The sequence below is a fragment of the Mustela erminea genome, chromosome 4, assembly GCF_009829155.1.
Source record: "Mustela erminea isolate mMusErm1 chromosome 4, mMusErm1.Pri, whole genome shotgun sequence".
NCBI classification, from domain to species: Eukaryota; Metazoa; Chordata; class Mammalia; order Carnivora; family Mustelidae; genus Mustela; species Mustela erminea.
Window position 1 is genome coordinate 140,920,742 of NC_045617.1, and position 25,386 is coordinate 140,946,127.

Below are 25,386 nucleotides of genomic sequence, written 5' to 3' on the forward strand. Positions count from 1 at the left end.
TCTGAGGGTTTTGGAGAAGCGGGGGTCGGGGGGAGGTTGGGTGAGCCTGGTGGTGGGTATTAGGGAGGGCACATATTGCATGGAGCACTGGGTGTGGTACATAAACAATGAATTCTGGAATACTGAAAAGAAATTTAAAAAATAAATAAAAATTATTTAAAAAAAAAAGAAAGGAGGAGGCAAGTACAGAACAACTTAAAAGTAATACCATACTTCACCAAAAGTCACTTATGGGGCAGCATTAGGAATTATGGAGAATAATCAGTGAACAAAACTGAACAGTCAAAATGGATAAAATAAAGCTCACTCTAGTTCTAAAGTTCATGAACTTTGCTTGGATCCTTCTCTTTTCTCAACTAAAATTTAACCAATGTACCTGATCATGGCCCACAGCTGCTCCAGCACAAGAAAAGGACAGCGAGAGAGGAGTTGCTGGGGCACATGGAAGGGCAGCATGAAGATCTTGACAGTAAAAAGAAACACAGGTGTTTAAACTGACCTGTAACCATTATAAAAAACGAACATCCTTGGGGCGCCTGGGTGGCTCAGTGGGTTAAGCCGCTGCCTTCGGCTCAGGTCATGATCTCAGGGTCCTGGGATCGAGTCCCGCATCGGGCTCTCTGCTCAGAAGGGAGCCTGCTTCCCTCTCTCTCTCTGCCTGCCTCTCCATCTACTTGTGATTTCTCTCTGTCAAATAAATAAAAAAAAACTTTAAAAAAAAAAAAAAAAAAAAAAAAAAACGAACATCCTTAACTTCAGGATACCTCTGGACCACAAAAATTAAGCTCAGTGGACTCTCATGTAATGGTTCCCAAAGTGTGATCCCTTTACTGGTAATGTCAGCTTCCCCTCAAGCCCTCTCCCAGCCCTACCAGACTCAGAAAAACAGGGCTCACCTGTTTTAACAAACCTCATGTGAGTCCTATGTAAGCTAAAGTTTGAGAATGACCATTCTAGTAAAAGATATTAGGAAATTAGATACATTTCAGGAAATTACAATACATTTCAGGGAAAAGGTCCCTCTGAAAGAGGCAAATAAAAATTATACTTAAGTTCTAAGAGTTTTCTGGAAAACATATGTATGTGGAACATTAGTCAGACAGTAATTAAAATATATGTAAGATACTCTAAAATTAATCAGAAAAACAAATCTTACAGTGGACTGTGCTGAATATAATACAGCTTACAGAAACATCTTCCCATGATCCCACACTTTAGCCATGGTTTTTACCTGTACTATTATTAATGGTTTTCTTTTATTCATTTCTCTCAATGAATTTAGCTCTTCCTACAGAATGAAATCTACGAAATCACAGATTTGATGCCGTCTTGGTCTTCACTTGCTCTTCCCTCATTCCATCCTTGACAGGCCATCCCACCAAACTGGATTCTTACCAGAAGGTAGGACTGGCCCATAAGATACCAGGGGATACTAGAGATCATGGAAGGGAGGAAAGAGAAGTTGTTCTTGGGCTTCCTCTCTGATCAAGGATCCCACCTCTAAAACCCTGCTCCAGCCAGGCGGCCATTCCTCCACTCCAGCTAGACCATTTCTTCCTTATCCTTCCAGTCCTAGAAGAATAGCAGCTTCCCACTACTACTAATTTCTGGGCATCCAGTATTTACTATCCAGTATTTATTTACTCCTTTAACCACCAGCATATTTCTATGTAGACTCTTTCTTATAGATAATTTCAGATGAACCATCTCAAGTGAACACGTTTCTTGCAGGGTCCCTAGCTGATAAAGCAGTGCTGCATGTTAGTTTTTTTTTCTAATGAACATGAAAATTAAAGAGTCAGTCCGTAGCTTTATCAACAAAGGAAAACACATACAACAGGTGGGGAAGCACTCATGTTACTCAGAAGCTACACCCAATCTTTATCTCTGTAAAATATTTTAGAATCTTGTCTAACTTATAAAGGTAAACACAGACAGGGCGCCTGGGTGGCTCAGTGGGTTAAGTCGCCGCCTTCGGCTCGGGTCACAATCTCGGGGTCCTGGGATCGAGTCCCGCATCGGGCTCTCTGCTCAGCGGGGGGCCTGCTTCCTCCTCTCTCTCTGCCTGCCTCTCTGCCTACTTGTAATCTCTGTCTGTCAAATAAATAAATAAAATCTTTTAAAAAAAAAAAAAGGTAAACACAGACATTATTTTGTCCATTCAAGTCATTCAATCAACACTTATTGATCACACACATGTAAGGCAAGGAACAGTGGGAGACAGCAGAAACAAGTTCCTGCTCTCTGGGAGCAAACACACCAGTAAATATAATAGGAACACATAATATGGTGATTCAATGCTATGAACAAAAATAAAGCAGCAGAGCAAAATGGGATAGTTATTTTATATAAGCAAAGACCTAGCCATGCAAATTTCTACTGAACTATTATAGACTGAAGGAACAAAAAGTGCAAAGTCTTAAATATAGGACTGTCCTTGGCACATGCTGTCTAAGGTTCTGTAACCTAATTAATAAATACAAAATCTAATAAGCTTTAAATAACTACTTATAGCTTTCAAAATTCATCTTTAATCATATGTGTGCATGTGTGTGAATCTGTGTGTAATCTTTTGTTCTATACCTATCTCATCTCTATTATGGGACTAAACCGGTGATCTCAAAATTAAAGTCTTCAAATCAGCAGCATTGATGTCACCTTTGAGCAAGTGAGAAATGCAAATTTGTTTTAACAAGAGCTCATGAGGTGATTCTCATGCAAATTAAAGTTTGAGAACCAGTGCACTAAAATCATCTAAAACTCAAGAGACCCATTTCCCAATTAAGGCCATGGTAAACGTTAACTGTCGTACAAGTTTAACTACAATATAAACTTTTGCCTAAAAAACTACCCTATTTCCATGATTATCTTATTATCGAATACATCATACCATTTTATCAATTTCGTAAATACCTACTTTATAATATCAACTCTGAAAATGAAACGAGCAGTAAACATAAAAGCCTACTTTTGAACGTATTTCCAGTGTAAAAAGACTTAGTTAACACACTTCATTACAGCAAATAACTACCAGATGTTAGAGGGTTTTTTTTTTAATTTATTTATTAGACAGAGATCACAAGTAGGCAGAGAGGCAGGCAGAGAGAGGAAGGGAAGCAGGCTCCTTGCTGAGCAGAGAGCCTGATAACAGGGCTCAATCCCAGGACCGTGGGATCATGACCCGAGCCGAAGGCAGAGGCTTTAACCCACTGAGCCGCCCAGGCGCCCCAGATGTTAGAATTTTTAAAAATTGCTAGGGAAAATAGAAATCTGATTATGCACAGAACTGGGCAGACTATAACCAGGGAAGGGACTCTGTCTATCTAGTATACTTAGGAGAGTTACTTGTTACCAAAGGATACTTCAGCCACTAAATGGAAAAGTGAGAGTGAGGAAACTAGAAAAGGGGGAAAGCAGTTTTCTTACGAAAGAGAAAGCTCTTCTGACGCTAACACTAAAGAAGGTCTACGTTTTCAGTTCTTTAGAGACAAATGTTTCAGGTCTTTATGGGAATGAGACAAACCAGCCTCCTATATGGACCTGAAGGAAAACCACTTTATGATATTAAGTGAGGGTGGGGGGGAATACCTCTGACAGGGAAAGAGAGGTACATGGAGTAAAGGTCTACTACGGTGTGAATACTGAAGTCCTACTTTATACAAGACTAACTTCTCTACTTTCAGAGACTTCTGTGGTAAGCCAAACTGCCACCATTGTAACTTGATGTCAGTTTTCCACAGAAGACATTCTCTGATCCTCCAGTCTGGGACAGGCACCCCCTGTACTTCCCACACGATGGCACACTGTCAAGCAGGATGACAGGCAACCTGTCCATCAGCTCCACTAGGGCATCACCTCTGTGAGGACAGGCACCGAACTGCACTGTGCACAGATGAATAGACGCACTCTTTTAATTTATCTACAACTGCAATAAAAGAAAAAAAATGTATCCACAACAGCGCTGCTCAACCACTCTCTTATGTCCACATAAAAATATTCTGTGACAAACTGCTAAAAAGGACTTCAACAAATCTAGAATTCAAAAATAAACCATATATTTTCTTGATGTAATACTTTCGCCTTAAGAAAAAATAATTTTTGTTGTCACACTAATACCCCTTCCTCCAAAAAAAACAACTTGTGAAAGCAGTCCAAGAATATGGGAAAACGGAACCATCCTCTGGAATGACAAATATAGCCAAGTAAATGAAGAAAGGTGGCCAAAGAAAGCAAATTAATGAAGGGCTTAGAAAAATCAACAAAACAAATGCGGCATTAAAATTTTTTAACCCTAAAGCAAAATCTACACTAGGTAATCATAAACAACGATGTTAATTTTAAGGATTAAGAGTGAATCTTTAGGGCACCTGGGTGGCTCAGTGGGTTAGAGCCTCTTCCCGTGGCTCGGGTCGTGATCCCAGGGTCCTGGGATCCAGTCCCACATCGGGCTCTCTGCTCAGCAGGGAGCCTGCTTTCCCTCCTCTCTCTCTGCCTGCCTCTCTGCCTACTTGTGATCTCTCTCTGTCAAATAAATAAATAAATAAAAATCTTTAAAAAAAAAAAAAAAAAAAGAGTGAATCTTTAAATGGATGAGTTAAACTGCGTCTTTTCTTTCTTTCCAAGAACTCAGGGTTCTTCATTTGGCCAAACATGGCAAAGTATCAGAAATACCCCTGATATTTACAATAAATAATCTGGGACCGGAAGTAAATGCAATTCAACACTAAATAGATATTAAGCACAATCAGTGTGTAAGACACTGTGACTATATTAGCTTTTCAAATTACTTTTAATCAGAATTCAATGATTAATGAAAGAGGGTGGAGGAGGGGCAAGGCTTTTCCACAATCCTAACTCAGAACTCTTTTGTAATGAAAAAGACATTCTTTTCTTGTGTATCTTTTCACCAATTCGTAATCTCAGAATTACCAAAGACATCTCTCCCACATGGCCAACACCTTACCAAGGGTATATGGTCTTCCCTCTCCTTATGTAACTATTTCTATTAGTTTTTAGTTTTCTTGACTTCTGTTCAACTCTCTTTTCTCCACATTATCCTCTATTAAATAGTAGTATTCAGATTATAAAATCTCCTCTCTCAAATAACTTCACTGGATCTCTAAATAAATATCAAATATAATCTGTCTTCAGTTCTTTTTTTAGTTCTTTTTTTAAAGATTTTCTTATTTAAGAGAGAGCAAGTGAGCACACGCAGCAGCCAGAGAGCACAAGCGAAAACAAGGGGCAGAGGGAGAGGGAGAAGCGGTCTCCACACTGGGCAGGGAGCCCGAAAGGGGGCTTGATCCCAGGACCCTGAAATCATGACCTGAATCAAAGGCAGATGCTTAACCGACTGAGCCACCCAGGCATCCCAATTCATCTTCTGTTTTGACTTCTATCTGCTCTTTGGATGCCTTTATTTTGTTGAGACCTGTCACTTCCTTTTCTTCCAATGTTCTGTGCAACACTCTCCTTAGCCACTGAACTCCTGTGTTGCTAGGTTCTCCTTTCCAAACTTTTTTTGAAAGTCTTTTTTTTTTTTTAAGATTTTTATTTATTTATTTGACAGACAGAGATCATGAGTAGGCAGAGAGGCAGGCAGAGAGGAAGGGAAGCAGGCTCCCGGCCGAGCAGAGAGCCCGAGAGCCCGAGAGCGGGGCTCGATCCCAGGACCCTGAGATCGTGACCTGAGCTGAAGGCAGAGGCTTATTAACCCACTGAGCCACCCAGGCGCCCCTTTTTCTGAAAGTCTTACTTCAGAGTTTCCCTAATGAGTTTTCCTCCTGGCTCCCTCCAAGCCCAAGCGAAGAATAAGGGCTAAGAACCCAAGACTTCACATGAGACTTAAAGAATATCCAATTATAAAAAATCTTAAATGCTAAATAATAAAAATCAAGATACCATCATAACCTTTCAGTTATTGCCAGTTTTAAAATATATCTATTCTACCATCGATTTTAATAGTGCATCTCTATTATAACTTTAACTCCCAGCTATTTCCATGAGCGAAAAAAGTAATGAAGTATTCAAATTCTAATGTGGTCATACTGAATCTGTTTTCAATCATCTGAATTTAACTTCCAAACCAAAGCTACTCTGTCTTATTTTACAACCTACCAATAGTCATTCAGCAGCCAAGGTTCCCCTATCCACATTCCAAATCCTGCTAGCCACTTAAAATCCGTAATTTTTATTGCTCTGCTCCACCTCAAAGAGATGGAAAAAAAAAAAAAACACCTCATACAAATTATGCTGGCTAAAAAAATTTTAAACTACAACTGGCCACAAATTTCAACATCCCTCAAAATTCTGCCCTAATGCAATAAGGAGAAACATGACCTGACTTAGTCTCTTATTTTTAGTTATCCGTATTATACAGCCAGTATTAATAGACAATTAGAAGTAATCAAACAAGAACAAGAAATCCCTAAATCCTTTCAAACTAGCCATAGGGACCAAATAAAGCCGAAAGCAGTTTTTAACCTACTAAAAGTTAACTGCAAGATATTGTCACTTTTCTTAAATAATCTATTTGAAAACTTGATTTAAGAGTTTATTTTTCGGGGCGCCTGGGTGGCTCAGTGGGTTAAAGCCTCTGCCTTGGGCTCGTGTCATCATCTCAGGGTCCTGGGATCGAGCCCCACATCGGGCTCTCTGCTCAGCGGGGAGCCTGCTTTCTCCTCTCTCTCTGCCTGCCTCTCTGCCTACTTGTGATCTCTGTCTGTCCAACAAATAAATAAATAAAATCTTAAAGTTTATTTTTCAAATCACACTATGAAGAAAAGCAGCAAAAGCAAGCAAACTGAAACATGTATACACAGGAAAGGCATTCTACCATCCTGTTTCTGATAGCAAACAAAGTAAATTGTATCTTGTGGCAAGATTTTATATCAGGGTTCCTAATATGAAGAATCTTAAAAATAAATATATTACATCAGGACAAGCTAAGTAGCTACAAAACATTTCTAAAAACACGAGGTCATTACATTGTCCTAATAATATTCTGTGCCTAAAGAAAACGATTTTAATTAATGACCTCAGACCAAAGTCTTGATTTTATTTCAAACTAATATATACTGGCCTCACCAGGGGGACTTTCTGGGATATGGAGACAATCCCTGGGCTTTGTTGTCATTTATTTTATTAAAAACATTGGTAAGGGAATTGCTAAAATATCACACACAAGGGCCTCTCATCACAAACAAAAAAAACTACTATGCACTGAACTTAAAATTTGATTTATTTTCCTCGATACACTCAATAACTGACATTTCTATGAAGACAATATATTTGAAAATAAGTACTTAAGAGGGTAACAGTTTAAAGTCCCACCTTATCACCCAGTTAAACAAGTCCCTAAATCCAATAGAGGCCTATAAAAGATTGAGCTTGAGTACATAAAGGGAAATAAATCTCTAAGAGGCAGCAAAACTCAGAGACAAACATGTAAATCAAAAGGCTGTATTTAGGGCACCTGGGTAGCTCAGATAGTTAAGCAACTGCCTTCCACTCAGATTGTGATCCCAGCATCCTCGGATCGAGTCCCACAATGGACTCCCCCTGCTCTGCAGGAAGCCTGCTTCTCCCTCTCCTTCAGCATGCTGCTCTCCCCTGCTTGTCCGTGTTCTCTCTCTCTCTCTCTCTCTTTCAAATAAATAAATAAATAACATCTTGGAACACCTGGATGGCTCAGTGGGTTAAAGCCTCTGCCTTCAGCTCAGGTCATGATCCCAGGGTCCTGGGATGGAGCCCCGCATAGGGCTCTCTGCTCAGCAGGGAGCCTGCTTCCCTTCCTATCTCTGCCTGCCTCTCTGCCTACTTGTGATCTCAGTCAAATAAATAAATAAAATCTTTTTTTTTTAATTTTTAAATAAATAAATAAAATCTTTAAAAACAAACAGGGGTGCCTGGGTGGCTCAGTCAGTTAAGCCTCTGCTTAGGCTCAGGTCATGATTCCAGGGTCCTGGCATGGAGCCCTGCACAGGGGCAAGGAGCCTACTTCTCCCTTCTCCCTCTCCCACTCCCTCTGCTTGTTCTCCCCCTCTCGCTGTGTCTGTCAAATAAATAAAATCTTTAAAAAAAAATCAAAAATATAAAACATAAAAATAAATAAAAACAAACAAAAGGTTGTATTTAATCCAACAATTTCAAATGAGTTCTTACTATACATATGCCAGGTCCTGTTGTAAGAGATTTACTCATCTCATTTAACCCTCCCAACCATTCCCATTTCACAGATGCATAAATTAAGCAGAGAGAATTTAAATAGCTTCCCTAAGTGCTGGCAGAACAGGATTCAAACCTGGATGCTCTAACTGCATTATAGTACATTTTTTCCCTACCAACTATTTCCAGTTCTGTTTCCACTGATAGTATTTAACATCTAAAATAAAACAAATAGCGACCCTGCATGGCTAGGTCAATTGAGTACCTGACTTTTGGTTTCAGCTCAGGTCCTGATCTCAGGGTCAGCAGATCAAGCCACAAGTTGGGCTCCTTGCACAGCACAGAACCTGCTTGACATTCGCTCTCTCCCTCTCCATGTGTCCCTCCTGCCCGTGCTCACTTGCTCTCTAAAATAAATAAACCTTTTAAAAATAATAAAATAAGATAAAATAAAGCAAAAAAAAAGTTAAAAATAAAGACAAAACTACTTAGTGACCTCTGGAATGACTTAAATATTCCATGTCTGAATATCATTACTTTACAAAACTGAGAATAGTTTTTCCCCATCAGATCCCAAGTGGGGCATATTGGGAGACAGTATCATATAGAAACTACCAAAGCAAAAAAAAAAAAAAAAAAATCCTAAACTAACATATAAACCAGGGTTAGGCAAACCATGGCCTATGGGCCAATTTTAGCCCTCAGCCTGTTTTTATAAAAGCCTCAGGCTAAAAATGATTTTTACATTTTTTAAAGGGTTGTAAAAACAAAACAACAAACTTGCAGCAACAAAGCCTAAAATATTTCTTATCCGGCCATCTACAAAAAAAGTGTGCTGATTCCTGATCTAATATGGCTACTCAAAAAAGGGGTTCCCTCCTTTTTCTAAAATAGCTAAATGCAAAAACTCACCTGGGTAAAATAAACTACAACCAGGCAGATAAAATGAGTGGATTCCCTCAGCTCCAAGCCAGAAGACAAAAACCTCTTAAACACACCCCCCCAAAAAAGGGCAAAAATGAGTAATTCCCTTTCACCAGGAGGTGGCAGTAGACTCTTTCCCAGGCAAGGTTTTGGTTTCCCCACGGACTCAAGTTTTTTGTGGTGACTATTAAGAAAAGCTTAAGAGCCAGAGCTGACTTCCTGGACCTGACAATTTGCGTAAGAAATGGGAAAGGAAACTGAAACAGTGAAAAAAAACCACATCTTCTTTAGTGTCCTGTTCACTACCAGCTAGGAAAACGATACCATTCCCTAAAGGCATCTGGGCTGAGTTAGGGGGTAGTACAGAAGGCAAGGGAAAATGATCAACTTACATTATTCAGGGCTGTTCTTCATTTTTGCTTCTACAATTCTTTAAGTTACTACCCCCTTCAGTTAGTTGAATAAGACAATGGATTTGTCTCCAAACTTCCAAGCAAGATGACATTTTAAAGATCAGAAGTTAAAAGAAAAAATGTAATCTTTAGATGTATCTCAGCAGAGCTAAACCAGAAGTCAAAACAGGAAATTACAAGTCAGAGGAACACATGCAAAAATTGCAGGTACTGCATGACTGCCCAAGCTAACTGGCCTGACAGGCAATGGCAAACACCCATGAACAGTGCCAGACCGCTCATTCTTATTCCAACCCTCTACCACACAACCAAAAAATTTCATTTTTGCCCAGAAACCCTTGGAAACGTAATCAAATAACATTAGTCTAAAACATGCTATGTCATGAAGCTCCTTGCTATTCATGATGACTCAGCAGCTGCTGCAAAACATAGAGGTGACAGCATAAGACAGTAGACAGCAAGCAGGTAGTCTACAAGTCCACAAAAGTTCCAGCCAGGACGAAAGACAGTCTTTATTTTAAGATTTTAAAAATTGAACATTTTTTTGGTATACTCCTGGACACTTTAGTAGCTTCTGCCAATATTAAGTAACACTAGCAGTGTTGATCAAGAAACCCCAAACCCCTTTAATCACAGTCCAAAAGCTAAAATGTATTTTCTTCTTCAGTTAAATGCCTAGGACAAGAAGCTAAAACTATTTTAAATAGGGAGAAATGATAAATTATCAAACTCTAAAACAAAACTAAACAGCCCCAAATCTTATCAGCTCTAAGACAACTTGATCGTAGGTACTATAATGTTAAAGCATCATCTCCCTAAAATTAGATTTTTAGGTAAGTACATTTAAAAATAAGCTGTGATTGTACCTTTTGTCACCTGGAATATATTAGGTGTTTTCTAAACTCTGTCCAGACCATCCAATACATGTATTTAAAACATTTCACTTTTTATATAGTAACTTTCTTTTAAGATCTAAGAAAGCACTCAAAGACATTTATTCTTCAGGGGAAACAGAAAGCATGTGTGTCTAACTTCCCCTCTACAAAAGGATTAGGTTAAATGGCCAGGCGTGTGACCTGAATTCTAATCTTAAACTAGCCTGCAAGTACCCCTGGTTCCTCACAAAGAAACCTGAAAAACAATCATTTTCTGTTTATATCTGGGGGAAAACTAGGGAGAGGTGAAAGTAATGTCAAGACTTCCAACCATTAGCAGAGAGCTACTTAAAACTATAAATCACCATTTTTACTATTAAAAAAAAATCCCCCCAAATTTTCACTTTAGAAGTTTTGTTTTTAATGATACAATTTAACACCATCACCAAACATGTTATTCAAAAACCATCACCATCCAGAATAAAGTAATCTAGGAATTCTACCTTTAACAGGATGCAACAAGTTATCAGACCCTTTTGCTATACTTTTGTTTTTCTAACAAGTTTAAGACACACACATACCTGCACCTTAGTCTCACTGAGAAGTTTTGTAAGTGACTTTATTAAAATAAATTTTTAACAGTTTCCTACTCAATTCCCATAACAAAAGAGGCTTTTTTAAAATCGGATTTTCTCAAAATGTCTCATTTACAGTCAGGATAAACTCCTTTTCATAATTTTAAACACCCCTAAGTACGCAAGGTGGTTCATTATTTAAGACCTCCTCTCCAGGGGCGCCTGGGTGGCTCAGTGGGTTGGGGCCTCTGCCTTCGGCTCAGGTCATGATCTCAGGGTCCTGGGATGGAGCCTCGCATCGGGCTCTCTGCTCAGCGGGGAGCCTGCTTCCCTTGCTCTCACTCTCTGCCTGCCTCTCTGCCTGCTTGTGATCTCCGTCTGTCAAATAAATAAATAAAATCTTTAAAACAAACAAACAAAAAAAGACCTCCTCTCCAACATTCCTGGGTGTCAAAAGTACCTAAACGTCTAGAATACGTCCCGTAAAATTAAAATATTTCGTGCATGAGATCAGGACTGGAGTCCCGGTCAACTGTACTGAATAGCCAATTCTAGCCTCTAAAATAAGATGGGGGTGGGGGGAGGATAGAGGAAGGGAGGAAAGAGTCTCGCAGCGGAGAAAAGACGTAAGGGTGGAGAGGGACTTTCAAAATGCCCCAGGGCCTAGGTAACTACAACCAGGTTACGGGGGTTTCGGGGGGAAAAAAAAATCAAAGCAGATGCTCTCAGATCGAAAGACACCGGCGGGGGAGACGCGAAACGAACAGGATGAAAACAAAGTTATTCCACTTTCTGTTTAACAGCGCCCCATCCCCACCCCCGGGCGCCTCGGAAGCAGACTGCCTAGGACAGCCCCCTCCCCACACAAACTGAAACGCGGGAGAGTAGAAAACAGCGAGCATACGAACCTCCAGCCACATCTTCTCCTTTCTCCCTCGAGAGAAGGTTGAGTAATACGCTCCAACCTCCCAGGCCCCGCCAAAAACGAAAGAAATACGCATCGTAGGCCTAGAATTTCCGTTCCCGCCCTACGCCAGTCTGGGGAAGCCCCTGGCCCAGAGGCGGGGGGGCTGGGGGGGAGGGAGGCGGCCTGAACCACACGTGTGTGCCGCAAAGATGGGCCTGTCTCAGCCCACTTCCCGTCGCCACCCCAGCGGCCTGAGATCCCGCCGCCTGGCTCGGGCCTTTCCTCAGGCCCTACCGTCCGCTCCACGTGGGGCGCCAGGGCCCCTCACCGCCTGTTCCCTCCCGCTGAGTTCCCGACCCGCTGAGACGCCACCGCGTCGGGGTCCCATACCTGGTGCTGTTGTCGCCCCTGCTGGTAAGGCTTAATTGGCCCCTGGTGGCAACGCCGCGTCCGGATCTTGCCGCCACCGCCCCCTCCTATTCCTCCGGCTCCCGAGGCCATGGCGGAGCCTCCGCGGCTTCCCGCTTCGGGGCGGGTAAGGGGGCGGGAGAGGCAGAGGTGGAGGCCTTAGAGCCCCCCCCGCCCGGCCCCGGCCCAAAAGTCCGCCTTCGCTGCCCACACACGGGAGCACGGCCACACCAGGAGGCGCGAGGTTTCGAGCAGGACTGAAGAGAAAATGCGCGCTGGCACCAGGGACGGCGGTGGCGGCGACAGAGGCCGAGGAGCTGGCTCCGGTCCGGCAGCCTCCCGCGGACCCCCGCCTCTGTGTATGTCACGGTCTCTATGGAGATCCCCCGCAGAGGACAGAGCGAGCTGCTCCAGGCGCTGCTTAGGCCTAACTCGACCGCCGGCTGATGGGGATTCTTCCGTCGCCCTAGCCGTAGCTGCCGCAGTTGAAGCCGCCGGCGCCGCCCGCCTACCCCTCCCCTCTGCGCACAGCGCCCGCCCCGCCGTCGTCGTCGTCCCTGCAGTCACCGCCGCTATTGCGCCTATTGCCGCTGCTAAGGCCGCCGCCGCGGTCGCGAGCCAGAACGCCGTCACTCGTCAGCGCCCGACGCGCTTGCATCATCATACTGCGACCGAGAGATAGGCCAAGAGGAAGGGAGGGCCGGTCGAGCCCGCGCTCTCGGCGCGCGGCACGCTGGGAAGAGTAGTTCAGCGGAAGAACGCGAGTTCTCGGAAAGGAGGACGCGGAAGGAGATCCACGCACCCGCGCAGAGGCACAAAGCCAGGAGCTCCATTCTTTTCGCGGCGCTTAGCGGTAAACTTAGACTTTGAAAGAGGCGTTCAACGTAAAAACTAACCTCCGTTCGCTCTGCTTCGCCATCGGTTGGTAAAACGGATAGATACTGAAATCAAAAACAGAAGCTGATATAGAACCGTTTTGGGGGTTTTTTAATGGTTAAAAAACAACGTCCGAGATCTTGAAGCCCAAAGCGGAATTAGAAAATGCATACAGTTTCATTAACGTCCCACTAACATGTAAGGGCTTTGCTGTCCAACACGAGGGGATGGGATTCTGGTTCCACCCCTCTCTAGCTTGACCTTGGACAAGTCAAAACTTTCTGAGCCTTGGCTTCTTCCTCTCTCAAATGGGAACCATAAAATCCATGGGACAGAGCTGTTGTGCTCATTTCGGTAGAGTACTTAGTGCATTTCTTGTCTACCAGGACAGGTACTAAGTGGCTACAATTATTACCCACGCAGTCAGCTCCCATTAGAGGTAAGTGGTAGGTTGCCAGTCATTAAAGTGTAAATATATTTGCTCAGAATAGAAAACATTATATTTAGGAAAGTAAGTAAGCTGGGATCAAACACTGAACCCACAAAGTACAGAGGTTGTAGGCATTGACCGTTAGAAAGGGCTTGGTGGTCTCACGGTCCTGCCTTTCCATTCAACGGACCGGAGAGGGGTTCAGAGAATTCAGGTGGCGCCTTCACGCCAGGCAGTCAAAGCCACGGCTACAACCCAATTTTTCTTTAAGAGTGGAAACAAGTGCCCAAATGAGTAGGGGGGGGAAGCCTGCTGGAAAAAAACAAAAACAAAAAACAAAAAACACTACACATGGGCTAGTGTTCCATTTGAGACAATTGATTTTAAAGCTTAATAGTATCTTTGCACTCAGACTTAATTTCAGATCACTTACTAGCTGTGTGGCCTTGGGGAAGTTACTGATCCTCTTTCTAAGCTTCAGCTTCCTCATCTGCAAATAGAATAAATATTTACCTCAACAGAGTGTTGGTTCCAACCAAAGCATGAATAAATGTATAGCTCATAAGAACTGCTCAGAGGGGAAGCATGTAATATCCAGCTATCAGATACAAATGAACTCTTAAGACATTCATACCGTCTCTGCCACCAAACTGCACCATTCAAAGCAAACCAAACGTACAGTACCTGGGATTTTGTAATGCTTTTCAGCACCTAAGGAAACATGCTGTATCAGGCATTGGTTTACAAAGCAAAGGGCTTTCCGTGGTGCCTCTGACAATAACCACCAAGATTATAAGGAGTTGCCAACTGTGACAGACAAAATTAATCTACTTCCTCCTCTGTTTTCCTGGTCTTCTACCTCCATGCCCAGGCTCTACCAGCAATGCCCCACTAGACCTCCTCAGGTGTACATACTTTCCCTCATCCTTTTTAAATACAACTGTTTCTCTTTCACAGCTCTTAGCTAGGTCTTTGACAAGCAGAGCAAAGTAGTTCCTAATAAGCTAACACATGGGGAAGATCTGTACCTGAATCTTTCATTGGGCTGCATATATGGAAGATGGAACCGTAGCCCTATCTCATTTTCCCTTTTCACCCTACCAGATTCAGAATTTCCGGCACAGGAGAGTGAACTGGCTGGGACTCAAAAAGTCATCCCTTTCTTGGTGATTTATTATTTGATGTGTATGGAGGACAACCTTCATATCCAGGCTTTGAAATGAACATGTTAAAAAAAAAAAAAACTGTTTGAAATGAACATGTAAAAAAGAGCTAAGCCAACCTAAGACAAAATTTCAGAACAGAAAACTGGTAAGAACTGGGGCACCTGGGTGGCTCAGCCAGTTAAGCATCTGCATTTGGCTCAGGTCATGATCCCAGGGTCCTGGGATGGAGCCCCATGTCAGGCTCCCTGCCTGCGTCTGCATCCCTGAGTCTTCGTCTCCCTCTGCCACTCGCTCGTGCTATTGCTCTCTCGCTCTCAAATAAATAAAATCTTTTTTTTTTTAAGTGGTAGGAATTGAGGAAGTATGAAAAAATCCACATCCCCTTTAGCCTTGATCTCAATTATTTACCCCTTTTTTCAGCTATTTCTTTGAAGTGAAACAGTATTTGCGAGAAGAATAATACATTAGTCCCACATTCATGTTACTGAGTTATTGGAAATGTTACCAGGCTTAACAGCAGAGAAGAAATAAAAGGCAAGAAGAAATTCGCATTCAAAACTTCCTACAGCCTAATTTTACCCTGAAATAGTATCAGCCTTACTGTGGGATGAAATTACTTCTTGTGCATAGTTTGGGATTCAAAAATAACATTGTTTCTATGCTGAAATTCAGTTTGGAGTTACAAATCACCAAACCTAGAGTTCCTCATACATTTTTGGTACAGGACTCGTTCTTCAGTTAGGAATTACTAGTAATAGAATGAATTTTAACCAAGTTATTCTGATTATAAAATTTAAAGAATCTGCCTACATTCAAACACAATGAACATTTCTCTAACAGATACCATATATAAATTAGAAAAAAAAGTATCAAATGACATGGAGCGATAATAGGGATTCTTGAAATCATCCCCACCGTATTAGGAATTAACAGGTTCTTGAGGAAGGGAATAATTATTATTTAGTGCTTATAATTAGCCAATTCCTATAGATGATTAATTTAATCCCTTAAAAACTAGTAAGATTCTGTAGTTCACAGAATTGGAGGATATCCCTTAGAAATTTAGTGTTATGAACTAGCTACCTTTTTTATTCATTCTTTTCCTTATTATTAATTTCTCTTCCCATCAATCTTTAGACCTCTAAGAAGTTATCTTAAGTTTTGGGTTGTTTCATTGAGTGTATTTTAATAGAAACTCATTTCTCCCTTACTCCATGAAGACAGGATTTTTCCCCCTCACTTCCATATCCTGAACACACAGAAAAGCGTTACATAGCAATCACTTTGTATATACTACAGCTAATCACTACCAATTTTGGCTGTTTCTATTTTATTATAATAAGTAATACACTCATGAATACAGCTAAACTGCTTTATATAAGCTTTCTGAGTCTGCGCATTTGTTTTCTATATTGTGTAACAAGTTATTTCTCAAATTCATTTATTTATTCGATGATGAAGCATTCCGGAGTACCATGAACAAATCCCTATGATAATATACTAGAGAGACTCTTGTGTAATCCTAACAATCCTTAGAGAAACTATTATCATTTTACAAATAAGTAAACTGGGTATTAAGGGGATAAAAAAATCTTTAAAAAATATTTTTAGGGGCGCCTGGGTGGCTCAGTGGGTTAAAGGCTCTGCCTTCGGCTCAGGTCATGATCCCAGGGTCCTGGGATGGAGCCCCGCATCGGGCTCTATGCTCAGCAGGGAGCCTGCTTCCTCCTCTCTCTCTGCCTGCCTCTCTGCCTCCTTGTGATCTCTGTCAAATAAATTAATTAAAAATCTTTAAAAAAAATTTTTTTTAAATAATGGCAGAGCCAATATTTGAGTGATTTCTCCTCCTCCTAACTGCAAAGCCCATGCTGTTGCCCTCACTTTTTTTAGCCAATTTAGAGACTCATCTACCATTTAAAACATTTTTCTTTGAAAAGATGATTTTCCACTTTAATGGAGACTAGCATACCTTAGAAACCTCTCCCTTTCTCTTGCTCTCTCTCTCTCTCTCTCTGTCCAATGGCCTCTACACCAACTAAAATGTTTAGATATTTGTTCTGTCTTACCGCGTAGGGAGAATGGATGTTTGCCAACTTTAAGGTATGATAGCACTGGAAAGACCAGACTCAAATATCTGGCTTAGGATCACATGGGAATGCACTGATCCTCACCATGGCATGGGGACATGAGGATATGGAGTAGGATGGAAGCATATTATATCAGCTGGGCCGTTTGGGTGGAAGGGATGTCATATATCAGGCTTCCAAATTCAGAGAGAAGCCACATAAACAAGATCAACAGAATTCAAAATATATTATAAAAACAAAAGATTACCGTGAAGGATGAGTAGAAAAACTAAAAGTTATTTATATTCAGACCAAATAGCAGAACCTCAGAAAAAACACAGGAATTCCTTCCCAATGACCAAGTTTCCAACAAAGATTAGCCCAACTTCACTTTTCTTAAAAACTGGACCCAGTTTTATCAGCCAGAATGGTTGCTTATATTGGGAGAGATGGCAATTTATGAAAAGCCTGTTCCTACCAGGGCCCCTGCCCCACCCCCAAAAAAACTTATCTCCCCCCCCCCCATATGATATGGTAACTGTCTGCCCATTACAAGAACACACAGGGAGGCTGCTGACCCTGCTCTAAGAGATAAGAAATACCCACTCATTTCAAATGAAATACAATTTAGTCTAAGCCCAATCTGGATTGAAAACAGTCTTTGTATATTCTTCAAAAGGTAGTCAATTCTGGCCAAGGGAGTATTTAGAGATGACAATTATAGGAAGTTAGAAAACTATGTGTTTATTTTATCTTAACATAAAATGAAGTATCCACTGTGATGTCTATTGAAACAAATTATTATTTTTTGAGAATTTTGGATAGATCTCCACACACATTTTCATGTGCTAATTATTATCAAGCATTTCATTGTGTAGGAAAATAAGGTGAAATTCATTTCTTTTGTTTAATTCATTATACACTTCAGTCTTAACTGGAGAAAATCCAACGTGGGGCTGAGATTCTAGAAAGTTAACTGGGTTTTTTTTTTTTTTGTTTATATTTAAGGAAGAAGGGCAGTAACATTGGGAGACTATTTCAAGATGCATCTCATTATTGCTCTCATTAACTTACTGTGTTCTCTCTCTTTGGGGAATAAAGTTATACTTAAGACTAAATGAACCAAAAAAAAAAAAAAAAGACCAAATGAACCAACTAATATCAAATTTTGATTAACTACATATATACTTAATTCTAACATCTCATATAAAATTTTTTTTCCTCTTCCTACTTATGTCAATGTAGTCTAGCCTTTGGCATATATGTGTTTACATATATCCTTTTACAGTTTAAGGCATGTTTTAAACTTAGCAATTCTAAATAGAAGTTCAGTTCTATTGGATGGAATAAGAACCAAATTCAGGAAGACTAGTTCCATCCTAACAAGACAGTTAATGAATCAACTAGGATTAAACATTTTTGTCTAATATTCAAATATACACTCGTATTAAGTATAAACAATTGAGACCAGGGCTAAAGGAAGATGTGGATAGCTATAAGCCATTTATAAACATAATCTAAATATTAAAAAACATTTATTGAGGACATACTATATGGTAGTTTCTAGTATATGTCAGTATGCCAAATAACAAAACAACCTCTGTTCATAGAGGGCATTACACTTGACTATTTTCCTGAGTTCTCTTAAAGTTTAGTGCATTATGATCTATTAACCACTAGAACTTCACACTAATAACTCACCCCCAAAATTCTACATTCTAAATTCTAAACACATGCTACTAAATTCATTTACTGAATATAAATCTACTGGCTTAGTTTCATTTTTAAAATATAATTAACCAGTTACATTAAAAAAACTAAACTCATCATTAAGGTTGCAAGCTGTGTACAACTATAATGTCTGCAAAAATCAGTTTGCTTGGACTAAACTTTTTCATTTTTTGTCTTTTTTAAAGCATTTGTAGAGAATTCTTGGATTTATCAGATCCTGATTCATGATGATGTTTCTTTTCAAGAGCATTCTGTGAATTGACATGTTAACAGCTCTAATGTGCACATCATCTCACCACCACCACAAGAAAGGCATAACCTAGGGGCACCTGGGTGGCTCAGTGGGTTAAGCCTCTGCCTTCAGCTCAGGTCATGATCTCAGGGTCCTGGGATCGAGTCCCATATCGGGCTCTCTGCTCAGCAGGGAGCCTGCTTCCCCCCTTCTCTCTCTCTGCCTCTCTGCCTACTTGTGATTTCTCTCTCTGTCAAATGAATAAATAAAATCTTTAAAAAAAAAAAAAAGAAAGAAAGGCATAACCTACCGGGTTGAAATGTGTCTTTGGGCCCCTTGCTACTCATGGACTAGCAGCACTAGGCCCTGGAAGCTGGTAAAGGATTTCTGCCCATCCCAGGCCTACTCAGTCAGAATCTGCATTTTAACAAGGTACCAGGTGACTTGTATGCACTGGAATTTATAAAGCACATCTGAAATGTTAAGTGTCTGAAACTAAACCTTAGTTAGGAAATATACTTGTGCATAGATATTTAAAGAACATTTTGCTAATTCCCAAATATCCTTATCTGTACAAGTTTTCTTTCTAGAGTTAACTCATGAGAAACAAAGAATGTGGATGTAGAATAAATCCACTCATAATCCAAGAAGCTAGGAGCCAAGAAAAGAAATACCAGACTACTTCCCTTAGAGTTGCTGACTTTCCTCTTCCCAAAGCACTCACAAAATCACTGTTAAGGTAGAAAAGCAAGCAGGAATAAACCCTAAGAGCAAAGATTCACAGTACTGCATTGGCATCCAGTATCTAAAATGCAGGCAAAGAAGTCAGGCAACTTAGAGTAAAATGTATAGCTTTCACCATTCCTAAACTGTAGCAGAAATAACAGCTTTCCACTTGACCAATCACAAAAACAATTCAGTAGATTACCTACTTCTAATAGCTCGAGCCCTTATGTAAGTGCTATGAAATCAATACAATATTCAGATGCAGGAATTTCTCCAAAAATTACTTCTGGAAAAAAATTAATCATAACAGATCCTTTAGTCTAAAGATTTTCTGCAGCTGGTCATCAAAAATTCTCTCCTCCTCCCCCACACCTAGAGTTATTTCCTCCTACAATAAGGAAGGCATAAAACATGAAATACAAGAAATAAATCATTTTTAAAAGACTCACATACACCTTCCGTCCTGGAAGCCAAACATGAACACATTTGCTCCTTTGAACATTTATGGATCAAGGCATCAAGGCAATGAGCTATCCAAGGTTTCTTTAAGGAGCAGGCTTAGGAATTCCCCTTCGTCTTTAGTCTACAACAACCAACAATTTTAAGAGTTGATGAACCAGCAGCTTATAGATCTTTCCCCCCCTTATTTAATATTTGGTACGTTTCACCTTACTCCACAGCAAAACAGAATTACACATTTTTTTTCTTTTTATTTTCATTGGCTTCTTTTTCCAAAGGAATCTAGATGCTACCTGAAATGATGTTCTAGATTTAATACATCCTTATTCTCCAGTATCCTGGGTAGCCGAGTTGATCTAACAGACAGAATGCTTGGTTAACAAGATGAATTGGTTAACAAGATGTGTAACCCATGGCCTCTGTCCTCAACGTATCTCACCTTGTCTGGATCCATTACAGAGACCATAGAATATCGTGGGCTACCAAACATACAGTCCTCCAAATCCAAAAGCCAAAAAAGAACTTTTCAAATATTCTCCAGTGCAAATGCAAGTGATGTTCACTATGCTACTACATTCAATACTAAGTAGGCAGTATTATCATACAAACAAAAACCAACCCCGCAGACATGGAGCAAAGTCTGCTTAAACACGCCACCCCCGGGGAAGGAAAACCACCTCACACCGGAAGGTTTAAGTTCAGCACGTATACCGTGCACAGAATTAAAACATCAAAGCAGAACCTAGGTCTCTACACGGCCCGGAACCAAGCAACAAACAGCTTCTGCCAGCCACAATTAAATCCAAGCCCTAACTTAGATGCTTTAAATTAGTAACAGTTAAACCAGCTCTCTTTCACTTGTTTGCTCATAAAATCTTGCCCCCGCTGTGAGTCAGCGGTGACTCATAATCACTTCCTACAAGAAGCACCTGTTTTTAGGCCCATCCCTTGCAACCGAAGTGCTGAGATCTTAGCTTAATGCTTGCTAACAAGGGAGTATAATCCCTCGTCTCTCTGCAACCAGACCGGGCCAGGCAGAGCTGCAGGGACTGCCAACAGGTAAGGTTTGCAGCTGGGTGGTAAGGAGACGAATCTATAAAGGGGCACTGGGAGTTGATGAGATCGGGAAGGAAAAACCCTTTTTCTGTTTTTACTCTTGGCCATTATGAGTATGCCTCTCCCTGAATTCCTCATCCCACGGGCTGACCCTTCTGGACCTAGGCATCCTTGGGGACCAGCATCTTCCTTCTCTTAAGGACTGGGTTGGGTTTACAAACAAAAGGGAGCAGACTTCTCCCCTTCGTTTGTTCCATCACTAACTTTAGAACTGGATCCTTTGAAAAGTATTAAAAACGGAGATGGAAAAAGGAAATCCAATAGTTCTTAGAAGCTCTCTTGTCCTCTTTTCAAGCGAAGGAAAAGAAACGCCCCGTGGCCGTTTCCATGTCGTCTGAACAAGACCGGTCAGATCGTTTGTTTGGATTTTTCAGCAACCTTTACTAAACACTTCTATCCACGTGAGCAATAAGAAAAAGGGGAGCTGTTTAATGAGTGTGTAAGAGAGAAGGGGGCGCTGAGAGGAGGAAGGGGAGAGAAAGTGCTCAATTCTGACAAATAGTCACAACTAGCCATTTCGGAGAAGTCGGTCGAAATTTCCGCCGGGTCCACAGCTGACCTGGACTCACCTTTGGTGTGTTCACTCTCCATAGGTCAGTCTTCTCAGTCCGGATTGGCTCCTTGTTGACTGAACTTAAAAAGCTGTGAAAATAAACGAAGGGAAGATGACAGGATACCTTGCAGGAATCGCGGTGCAGAAGGGACGAGTATCACTTACTAATGCCCTAAATAATGAATGACGGATGAATAATACATTCGAAAGAAAAGACCCTCCTTATGGCCACTTCATGGTATCCTAACCTCTCCTATCCGGGCACAAATTGGAGAAGTGTTTTACTGATTGGATGAGGGCATATTCATAGGTTTTGCGTTTTGTTATTCCTCTCAACAACTTTTATGTTATGGAATTTTTTTTTTCTGTGTGTTTCAAAAATACTTTAAAATGAATGTTTTGTTTTGTTTTGTTAAATACTCTTATATGGTTAAACCACCTTTAATCTCCCTCTTTCCTTTTACATAAAACTCACCACAGACCGTGGACGAATTAAAGTGTCGGAGGGAAACAGAAAAAAATCGCATTTCCACAATTTCCACAATCTGATGCAAATGGTGTCTCTCCCGAGGGGTTATACCAAAACAGGAAGTGTGAACCAAAGGGACAAAGATATATACCCTAAACTTCGGGATGCTATTCGACACATATTTATTTTATCCTGGGGCACACATTCGGCAGATAGGAACGTGGTGATGATTTATGTCCGGCCATTAGGGATGATGGCTGTACTGTTACTTATTTTTAAGTATTTTGAATATGTACTGATGTGGATAAATTTCCTTTGGAAAATGTACACTACCTAAATCGTTTTAAGTTTATGTCCTACATTTTTTTATGTTTTGTTGTACTTTTATTTTTTTAATTTTTATTCTTTTTTCAGTGTTCCAAGATTTCCTTGTTTATGCACCACACCCAGGGCTCCGTGCAATCCGTGCCCTCCTTAATACCCACCACCAGGCTCCCCCAACCCCCCACCCCCCTCCCCTCCAAAACCCTCCGTTTGTTTCTCAGAGTCCGCAGTCTCTCATGGTTTGTCTCCCCCTCCGATTTTAAACACCTTGCCAGGCAGATGAAAATTGAACATTGACCAGCCTTGTCCCCCAACCCTGGCTCAGTGGAACATGATCAGGACATTCAACCAGGGGACTGGAATACAACTTGAGGGTGTCATTGCTTTCTTTAGATGTAAATAAATTCTAAAAAGTTTAAATGAAGGTACTGTAGGGGCACCTGGCTGGCTCAGTTAAAGCATGTATGTGACTCTTGATCTTAGGCATGTGAGTTCAAGCCCCACATTGGGTGTAGAGATTACTTAAAGTCTTAAAAAAAAAAAAAATGTATACTCTAGGGACGTCTGGGTGGTTCCTTCAGTTAAGCATCTGCCTCTGGCTCAGGTCATGATCCCAGGGTCCTGGGATCAAGTCGTGTATTGGGCTCCTGACACGGCGGGAAGCCTGCTTCTCCCTCTGCCTGCCACTCCGCCGTTAGTGCACACACACTCTGTCAAAATAGATGGGTAAGGGTGCCTTGGTGGCTCAATGGGTTAAAGCCTCTGCCTTCAGCTCAGGTCATGATCTCAGGGTCCTGAGATCGAGCCCCACATCAGGCTCTCTGCTTGGCAGGGAGCCTGCTTCCCCCCCTCTCTCTCTGCCTGCTGCTCTGCCTACCTGTGATCTCTGTCAAATAAATAAATAAAATTTTTAAAAAATATTTTAAAATTTAAAAAAATAAAAGAATAGATGGGTAAAATCTCTAAAAAAATAAACAAAATTAAAATTTTTAAATAGGGGCGCCTGGGTGGCTCAGTGGGTTAAAGCCTCTGCCTTCAGCTCAGGTCATGATCCCAGGGTCCTGGGATCGAGCCCTGCGTCGGGCTCTCTGCTCCATGAGGAGCCTGCTTCCTCCTCTCTCTCTGCCTGCCTCCTTGTGATGTCTGTCAAATAAATAAATATTTTTAATTTAAAATTAAATTGTTTTAATTAAATTATTATTAATTAAATTAGTTAAATAATTAAATTATTTAAAATTAAAAATTTTTTAAATTTAAAATTTAAAAATGAATGGCTCAGTGGGTTAGGCCTCTGCCTTCAGCTCAGGTCATGATCTCAGGGTCCTGAGATCGAGCCCTACATCGGGCTCTCTGCTTGGCAGGGAGCCTGCTTCCCCCTCTCTCTCTCTGCCTGCTGCTCTGCCTACTTGTGATCTCTCTCTCGGTCAAATAAATAAATAAAATTTTTAAAAAACTATTTTAAAATTTTAAATAAAAAAATAGATGGGTAAAATCTCTTAAAAAATAAATAAAATTAAAAATTTAAAAATAGGGGCGCCTGGGAGGCTCAGTGGGTTAAAGCCTTCAGCTCAGGTCATGATCTCAGGGTCCTGGGATCGAGCCCAGCATCGGACTCCCTGCTCAGCGGGGAGCCTGCTTCCTCCTCTCTCTCTGCCTGCCGCTATGCCTACTTGTGATGTCTGTCAAATGAATAAATAAAATATTTTTAAATTTTTAAAATAAAATTATTTTAATTAAATTATTATTAAATAAATTAAATAGTTAATTAAATAATTAATTATTTAATTAAAATTTAAAAATGAGTGGCTCAGTGGGTTAAGCCTCTGCCTTCAGCTCAAGTCATGATCTCAGGGCCCTGAGATCGAGCCCCACATCGGGCTCTCTGCTCAGCAGGGAGCCTGCTTCCCCCTCTCTCTGCCTGCTGCTCTGCCTACTTGTGATCTCTCTCTCTCTCTGTCAAATGAATAAATAAAATCTTAAAAAAAATTTTTAAATGTATACTTTAGACAGAGATACATAGACTGAAGTTTGCTATAGGACCAACAGTGTCCCCAAGTAACTGCAGTATCAAAGTGGGGCCTTCTGGAAGCAAGGAAGACCGCCAGGAAGAGGATTTCAAGTCTCCTACACTCGTATTTATGACTCAGTGCACGACATGATAGCGCTCTGGGGTGCCCACGGCCCTCGCAGGCCGCATTACCTTTCATCCTCCTAAGTCTTCTAGGGGCGTAGTCTGAAAGAGAAAGGTTAAGTGATTCCGTCAAAGTCGTGCACCAGGGACAAGATCTGAACACAGGTCCTACTGATTTCCAAATCTGTGCCTTTTTCATTAAGCCAAGAGGCGTTCTAGAACTTCCCACAGGCAGGGCAAACGGAAGGAGTGGGGCGCGAGATGTTTCCGGAAGCTACTGAGCCCACTGACATCCTGTCTCTTCTCACAAAGCTACGTCTAGCTGCTTCTCAGCAAGGCCTTGGCAAGATTTCCATGGTAGCCTGGGACTCTGCTAACCAGATCGGGGTACTTGGGCCGATGTCGTAGTGGGCCCCGGACTCCAGTAAGTGAATTCCCTTCTTTGCAGCGTTGCTGGAGAACATATAAGACACCCAGTTCAATTTGGATTTCAGATAAACAATGAATGATTTTTTAATACAAGTATGTCCCCAATGCTGCATATATTGCATGGGATAACTAATTTGCTAAATCTGGTCACCCTATTTCTTTGCCCTATTTTGAGATGTCTTAAATTAGAACCAGAGATAGTACGTGTATCCTGGAGTGACTTACAACTCTACACAAGATCTTCAGCCTGGAATGAAGATACCCCAGCCGTTGGCTGCATCTCAGAACCTCAGCTGCAAGCACGTCACACCTCCCCCCTCCAGTACACACACCTACTCCAAGCTGTTAAATGGTTTATCATGGGATGCCCCCATAATTCCCTTGATGAGTAACATCTAGGGCAGCCGACT

At 41.2% G+C, this 25,386-nt stretch overlaps 1 protein-coding gene and 1 long non-coding RNA gene across 6 annotated transcripts in view; one reads left to right on the forward strand and one right to left on the reverse strand.

Annotated features, from left to right (window-relative positions):
• NUP153 (nucleoporin 153) overlaps positions 1-24,638 on the reverse strand; it is an 85,467-nt gene extending 60,829 nt beyond the window's left edge. Inside the window, exons 1-4 of one of the 5 annotated variants that reach the window (XM_032341187.1) lie at positions 24,418-24,638; positions 21,640-21,712; positions 14,008-14,064; positions 13,165-13,209 (exon numbers count right to left, since the gene is read on the reverse strand). In XM_032341187.1, the coding sequence (XP_032197078.1) occupies positions 13,165-13,209; positions 14,008-14,064; positions 21,640-21,712; positions 24,418-24,623 (381 nt within the window). In that variant the 5' untranslated portion in view covers positions 24,624-24,638. Of the gene's footprint in view, positions 1-11,861; positions 11,970-12,250; positions 12,389-13,164; positions 13,210-14,007; positions 14,065-19,948; positions 19,997-21,639; positions 21,713-24,417 lie in introns of those variants that run through there. The other 4 variants (XM_032341190.1, XM_032341189.1, XM_032341191.1 and 1 more) reach the window with 4 other exon arrangements.
• LOC116589198 lies at positions 20,070-22,435 on the forward strand. Its single transcript, XR_004285236.1, has 2 exons — positions 20,070-21,013; positions 21,280-22,435. It is a non-coding gene; the product is annotated as an uncharacterized LOC116589198 (long non-coding RNA).
• Positions 24,639-25,386: the final 748 nt, after the last annotated feature.